The 7560-nt window shown below is 41.1% G+C and overlaps 1 protein-coding gene across 5 annotated transcripts in view; it reads left to right on the forward strand.

Annotated features, from left to right (window-relative positions):
* Positions 1–5128, forward strand: part of sf3b3 (splicing factor 3b, subunit 3) — a 27644-nt gene extending 22516 nt beyond the window's left edge. For all 5 annotated transcript variants that reach the window (XM_020604329.1, XM_020604330.1, XM_020604334.1 and 2 more), the window contains exons 24-27: positions 1180–1278; positions 3984–4127; positions 4292–4396; positions 4548–5128. In XM_020604329.1, the coding sequence (XP_020459985.1) occupies positions 1180–1278; positions 3984–4127; positions 4292–4396; positions 4548–4688 (489 nt within the window). In that variant the 3' untranslated portion in view covers positions 4689–5128. The remainder of the gene's footprint in view (positions 1–1179; positions 1279–3983; positions 4128–4291; positions 4397–4547) is intronic.
* Positions 5129–7560: the final 2432 nt, after the last annotated feature.

Below are 7560 nucleotides of genomic sequence, written 5' to 3' on the forward strand. Positions count from 1 at the left end.
TGCACTTGTATTTTAAAAGTACTACTATATGAACAAAAGTGCAATAACATTTGGTTTGCAAACACTTTAAACAAATAAGGTGCTTTTTACACAGTAGCAGCAAATCTCAACCAATGTAATCAAGCTCATATCAATCAAGGCTCATACGTGCCATCATTTGTTGCCATCCTAAGCACGCTCCTCAGATCTTCCACAATACTCATCAGCCTGCGGTTTGTAGCTATCCACTCAGCTATGGCATTTGTTAGCTTGTCTTGCTTTTGTTTATCTATACTTCTCCCACACGCTACATCCAACGTAGTCAGCTGAAGCCTCCCTCACTGTTTGTTTGGGTGGGTGATTTGCTGGCATCAACGGTGTGTATTGCATTTAAGTGATACTTCAGACTCGAAGTACTCCGGTGATGAGAAAATTCAGCTTTACAGTGGTTACAAATGACTTTGGTTTCATCAACTCCGCCGTGCGGAAGAGATTTAAATTGAAAATGTCCACGTAAGAGTCCTTTACATTCCTCTTTACCTTCCTCCATTTTTCTGTCCCCGCCAGTTCTATTCAGTTCCCGTTGACGTGAGCGCTGCAGCGGTCTTACACCCACTCCAAATGCTCTTATTGGTTGAGACGCGCAATGACGCCCATCTCCAGCCAGTACTGATCAACATCCCACCCCTTCTGTTACCCATGGTTTGTCTGTATGTGTATTCAGAGCCAGTGAGCAACGGACTTTCAAAATAATAATAAAAATAAACTGCGTTAATGCGCGATAAAATAATTGTCTGCGTTAATGAAGTATTACGTTAACACGAAAATAGCGCGTTAACTTGCCCAGCATATATATACATTACATGTGTGTCCGTGTGTGTGTGTGTGTGTGTGTGTGTGTATGTATGTATGTGCATACGTGTGTTAAGGTATGTGTGTATATGCAATGAATCACAGTAAAGAGCCAATTGACAGTTGGCTGACACAATCCTTACTCAGGTATTGCCCTAGAATGCTCTATGAAATATACAGTATATGACGCTGATAAGCCATAATTGCCTCTTTATGGCACTGGACTCAAAAATATCAACAGGGTGCCTAGTCAAGGTGTCTAGTGTCACAAAACGACACTAGACATCTGGAACCGTATGGCTTCATTGAAAAGTAGAAAATGCATATCTTCATATTTCACTTTCTCAGGTGCGTCTGCCCCCCAACACAAGTGATGATGTGGATGAGGACCCCACTGGGAACAAAGCCTTATGGGACAGAGGCCTTCTAAATGGAGCATCACAGAAGGTAAAAATGTCACTCCCCCAGCCACGTCTCTTGTATGGGCTCCTGAAATATGTCACTGTCACATTTGTTTAAACTTTAAAGTTTTTGTTTGTTCCTTTTCTTCTTGTTTTGTGGGAGTGTGTCATCTCTAGTCTGTATGTAATACCATATTTCTATTTCACCGGCCATGCCTGTGCAGTGGTTAGCACTGTTGCCTCACAGCCATTCTTTGTGGAGTTTGCATGTCCTCCCTGCACCTGTGTGGATTCTCTGGATTCCTCCCACAGTCCAAAGACATGATGCAGCTTAGGTTGATTGCCAGTAGGAGTGTGTGTGTTTGTGTGTGGTCTGCTCTTTCTCACCTGAATTTGACTCCATCCTGATGGAATGATTAGAACCTATACAAAACAACACTATAAACATATTTATTGCTTCAGATTTTAAACCTACACAGGTCCATTGATTTGTAAGCCATACTGAATAAGTTATGATGGTGGCGCTTATGCACACAGTGACTTGGGGCCCTCGGCTCCAAACAAAATTTCATTGTATGTGTTACTATGACAATAAAATAAATAAAGCTAAGTACACATCACTCAGACTAAGCCATCAATGTCTTTATTGCACAGCTGAACAGCTTTTATGTGCAAGACAGAGCAACAGGAATGCATAATGTGCAAAAGTGAGTTTTTATGTTAAAGTAGTCACTTCAGGCCTGAGATGTGTCATTGCGTTCTCTGTTGCAGCCTTACAGGTTTGAGTGATTTGAGCTGACCACTGCTATGGCCGGACTTTCAGGCCTGCACGAATACACTAATCTGTGGCCTTCACGCCAATACACACAAGAGACTCATATACAGCCTGCATAACACAGTCAACCACAAGTTTAACCTACTGACAAATGCAACACAATATGCACACACAAACACAAAACATCGCACAGGCCATATTTAAATCCTGGTCAAAAACTGAAGCAGATAGACTGGGAAAGTCCCTCCAGTTTAGACAGAGTTGGTCCCAGTTGACTTTGAGACGGTGTTTTTCACATTTCACCCTCCGTGAACACTGATTGAGAATTTTGTTTGAGTTTGGAAATGCACGGTCTGTTTTTAGACGTGGGTATGGATGCCTGGATTTGTCCTCATCCAGAATGCCCAGAGTGTTTCCTTGCATCTGGCTAGATGAACTTCATTATGTATACATGACTTGGCTAAATGCTGTCTTGCATTAAATTAGATTTATTTCACTTTTATTTGATTAATATATGTGGAAAGATCAAGGTCAGGGAGATGCAGCTGTGTGTGAAAGGACCGACTTCCAAACCTTAAATGTATAAGGGTGTGAGGGTGATTTGTCATGCTGGGTCCGTCTCATTTTGAATTAGTTTAACCATGTTTTCTTGGCATGACAGAATTGACACTTGCTTATTGCATGTAGAATTCTAAAAAGCAAAATAAATGACATTTGAGGTCAAAAAGTGATGCAAACTGCACTAAATTGTACATATGTGGGATAATTGTGATGTTTAAATTTATGATGTATCATTTGGTTAAGAGCTTTTTTGATGCATGGTAAAAGTGTGTTCATTTTTGACTTCTTTTCTGTCGCCTGTGTTTTACTATGACTCAAGTGGACTATACTGCTGTTGAGATGGGATCACTCCAGAAGTAACTATATAATGGACACCAACACTGCAGTGTTGTGGTGCCTGAATGAAGCTGCTCAGTGGCATTTTCCCCTATTTGAGACGACATCTTGTTCTGTCTCATCCTGGTCACAAACTGCAGCTGTTCTCCATGTTGAGAACACCAGAGGCAGAATTCTCACATGCAGCTGTGAGAGATTTCAGTAAAGTGAAATGTCACATCTGGCCAGCAACAGTTAAACCATTCAAGTCTTTTTCAGTGCTCAGGATATGAGCAAGTCAGCATTGGCTAATGTAAGCTTTGGGAAGGGACTGAGTGGTCTCTTCCAGATGACAGTGCCCCCGTCATAGGGCACAGAGGGTCAACGAGTAGTTTAAGTATGAAAATGATGTGAATCATATGCTGTGGCCTTAACAGACACGAGCTCTCAACTCAGCTGAACACCTATAGGAGACCTTTGTTCATGTACTTTATATGTATGTGCAGCTGTCGGGATGGATGATCTTGGAATCTGAAATGGCTTGAGGTTGCATATCTGATGTCTCGTTACATGATCTAAACTAACTTGTAATTTTCCATTTGACTGTTGACAGGTAGAACCTACCTGCTGAATTCAGTCACAGTCACTGATGAGAGACTGAAATGTCACTGCTACCATAAAATTTATCAGAGTTGCTGTGTATATTTTTGATTATAAACTATCAGCTTATATTGTGTTTAGATTCTTTGAGACGTCCCTGGTAGGCTAGCAGTTAAGGCTCAGCGCTCTTGCCACTGTGGCCCGGGCTTGATTCAGGGTTGCGTCAGGAAGGACATCCGGCATAAAACGTGCCAAATGTCGACACAGTGAGTCGTCAGTGTGACGATTCACTGTGGCAACCCCTAAACGGGAAAAGCCAAAAGTGACTTTCTATTGTGTTTAGATTTTTTTTCTTCAGGAAGTGTTCAGATCCCTTCACTTTTTGCACACATTATTGGGTTGTAGATTTAATTTGAAATGTTCGTCTACACTCTATAACCCATAATGACAAGGTGAAAACATGTTTTAGAAATTAATCCTGTCTCCATGTCTGTCTCCAGGCTGAGGTGATAGTGAACTACCATGTAGGAGAGACTGTGTTGTCTCTCCAGAAAACCACCCTGATCCCTGGAGGATCAGAATCCCTGGTCTATACCACTCTGTCTGGAGGCATTGGTATATTGGTCCCTTTCACTTCACACGAGGTAAAAACCATCGTCACACAGCTCTTTAGCCTCTTAAGAGGCATCGGCACTGACTCCCAGTCGATCCAACACAATGTGTTGGTGACCTTTTTTCTTTTTTCCTCCCGTTATACTTTTAATGTCTCCCCATTCCTTTCTTTCTATCACCCGTTTTTTATCCCTAGGATCATGACTTCTTCCAGCATTTAGAGATGCATATGCGTTCTGAGTTCCCTCCATTGTGTGGCCGAGACCATCTCAGCTTTAGATCCTACTACTTCCCAGTGAAGGTTGGTGTCTGCAGGCTACTGCTTTCTTGCCATTTGATCGGTTGTGCACCTCTGTAAACTGCTATATCCTTTGATAATATACATCTGATCATAATGCACACTTGTAAACAAATGTGGTCTGAGGCGGTTTTTTCTCTGTTCTCTTTCCCAGAATGTGATCGACGGAGATCTGTGTGAGCAGTTTAACAGTATGGACCCTCACAAGCAGAAGAGTGTGGCGGAGGAACTGGACAGAACACCGCCTGAGGTCTCGAAGAAACTAGAGGACATTCGCACTCGCTATGCCTTCTAATTATACATGTTCATATAGCGGCAGTGGACAAAGAGAAAAACTCATCAGGATCCTCACACAAACCCTGCTGTGCTCCAGTATATGCCATGTAAGGACACAGAATGATGGACATGTGGATTGCTCTATCGCTGGTTGGATGCAGACGTACGGCTTGCATGGAAACAATCAACATGTCACATGCTAGCCATTCCCATACATTGCTCAATTATGATGCAACTCACATGAACCTCTTCTCCACCAACGCAAGTACCTGGCTTCAAAACTAGCAGCCACACAGTTGTGCGATCAGTAGTGCCCTCGTTCTCCTACACTTGTACACACTGACTCTTCGTGAGAATCTTCTTTTTTTCACACCTCCCCTGTGCTGTTGTCAGCAGAAACCACACATACAGTGACAGCATTACTTGGAAACATTGCACTGCCCAGAATTGCCTCTGTTCACATGTGTGAACAACATTCACACATAGAGCTTTGAAGAGCGTTATTCTTACCGGCATGTGAACATTCACACACAGAGCTTTGAAGAGCGTTATTCTTACCGCAGATGTGTGAACAGAATTGACACAACAGATTCCGTGAACAAATTTGCACTGTCATCTGCACCCATATGGTTCACCTACGCTGAACCCAAACCATTTGTCATCATCTCTGAGCAAACCGATTTAATTTAAAGGCTATTTAGTTCAGGCCGAGTAGAAAGGTCTGGTTATTCCATTCCATAATGGATGCAGTGTGTAGAGACAGAATTCATGTTGCCTGCACAGAAGACACACAAAAAGTCTAAAAGCTGAGAATATTTTAGTGTCTGTGCCAGGTTATTTACCAAGAAGGCATTTTTCATTTTGTGTGTCCTCTGCATTTGATCTCAGCAAAACAAACCTGTTTGTGTGGTGCGATTATTTTAATGTGCATTGATTAGAATTGGCTCATAATGAATGCATTTACCATAGTCCCAGATGGTACTATTAAATTATCCCTCTCCATACAGAGGTCTAGTTGACAACATGTTGGCCCCAGGCTCGCTAAAGCATATTGCTTACTCACAACTGGGCAACATACAGGAGCCAGCCTCAGGTATTGGTCCAAGAAGTGTTGCCATACTGTGGAATTTAGATGACGGGTGAACTCAGACTAAATAAGTGGGTGGAAGAATACTGAAGGTTTGCACTGGGTGGTGTTCTTCTCAGTCCTGTAAATTCCCAACCACAGGCACAGACATAGCATGTCTCAGTAGTCACTGAAGTCGGGGGTTTGTGGGATGGGGCAGTGGTCTGTTTTTGTAAATAAAGGTGTTTTTTTTTTTTTTTAATACCATGTGTTTGTGTCATTTCCTGGTGCTGTGTGTGTGGAGAAGCATAGCTCAAGAAATCATAACTGCGTTTGTCTTGATCATTAACAGAATTTGTGACTTTGTTTCAATCACTGCTCAGAATAAGAACAATAATGCTATGTAATACATATGCTACTTAAATTGCCTATGAATTTGATGTAGACCTTGCAGAGATTTCCTTCCCTAAAGCAGTTGTGAACTTCAGATTTTACTTGAACATTGTTTGCACTATAGCCCTGAGTACTTTTTCCACCACAGGTTGTTAGTCAGAAGGCATGTTCGCTATTTAACCTAAAAATGACCATCTCTGGCACTGACTGTCACATTTATTCAACTCGACATTTTTTCAGTCTGGTCAGTGAAACCCTTGAAATGGACTCCCAGCTATATTTATATGCTTAGCAACCACTTTATTAGGTACACATGTACAGTTATATGCACTTCAATGCAACACTTTTGTGTTAACATCTGTGTTTGAAGCTCGAAATGTTTCGGTTTTTGGTCAAATTGTCAAATTTATAAATTATATTCTGTGTTTATTATTGAGGTCATAAAGAAAGCTGGTTTTGTACCGGACTACGTTATATTTAAAGGTGTCTATTTTTGTTTTCCCCAGCCACTTAGATGAGAGGGTCAGAATATTAGGAACACCTCTGAATACAACATAGTCAACTACACCACCTTTAGCTACAACCTCAATAATAAACAATTGAATTTATACATTTGGCAGTTTCTCCAAAAACAAACAGGAGCTTCATAAACACGTAAAGGTGGAAGTGATGCATTGAACTGCATACAGTTGTACAGGAATACCTAATAAACTGGCTGGTGAGTGTATAAAACATGGTTCCTGTACAACTGTATGCAGTTCAATGCATCACTTCCGCCTTGACGTGTGTTTATGAAGCTCCTGTTTGTTTTTGGAGAAACTGCCAAATGTATAAATTCAATTGTTTATTATTGAGGTTGTAGCTAAAGGTGGTGTAGTTGACTATGTTGTATTCAGAGGTGTTCCTAATATTCTGACCCTCTCATCTAAGTGGCTGGGGAAAACAAAAATAGACACCTTTAAATATAACGTAGTCCGGTACAAAACCAGCTTTCTTTATGACCTCAATAATAAACACAGAATATAATTTATAAATTTGACAATTTGACCAAAAACCGAAACATTTCGAGCTTCAAACACAGATGTTAACACAAAAGTGTTGCATTGAAGTGCATATAACTGTACATGTGTACCTAATAAAGTGGTTGCTAAGGTCTGGAATCAACCAATATAACTGACAGTTTGCTGCCTCCGGTCTGAAGAATGAATCATTTCAAACTGAGATAACAAGCTCCACAGCAGCTGCTGCAGACAGTTACTGTAAGAGTCATGTAACCATGGTAACAGTGACAGTCTTTGTGGTTTATAAACCACATACTAGACAGGATGAGGTTGACAGAGACATTTGTTGTATAGTTGACAGAGTTCGAATGATATTGCGTGGAAGTATTTTCATGATCAGCACTGTTAGAGGTTCCCGTTTTATGTCATCT

The sequence above is a fragment of the Monopterus albus genome, unplaced genomic scaffold (assembly GCF_001952655.1).
Source record: "Monopterus albus unplaced genomic scaffold, M_albus_1.0 scaffold65.1, whole genome shotgun sequence".
In the NCBI taxonomy this organism is placed as follows: Eukaryota; Metazoa; Chordata; class Actinopteri; order Synbranchiformes; family Synbranchidae; genus Monopterus; species Monopterus albus.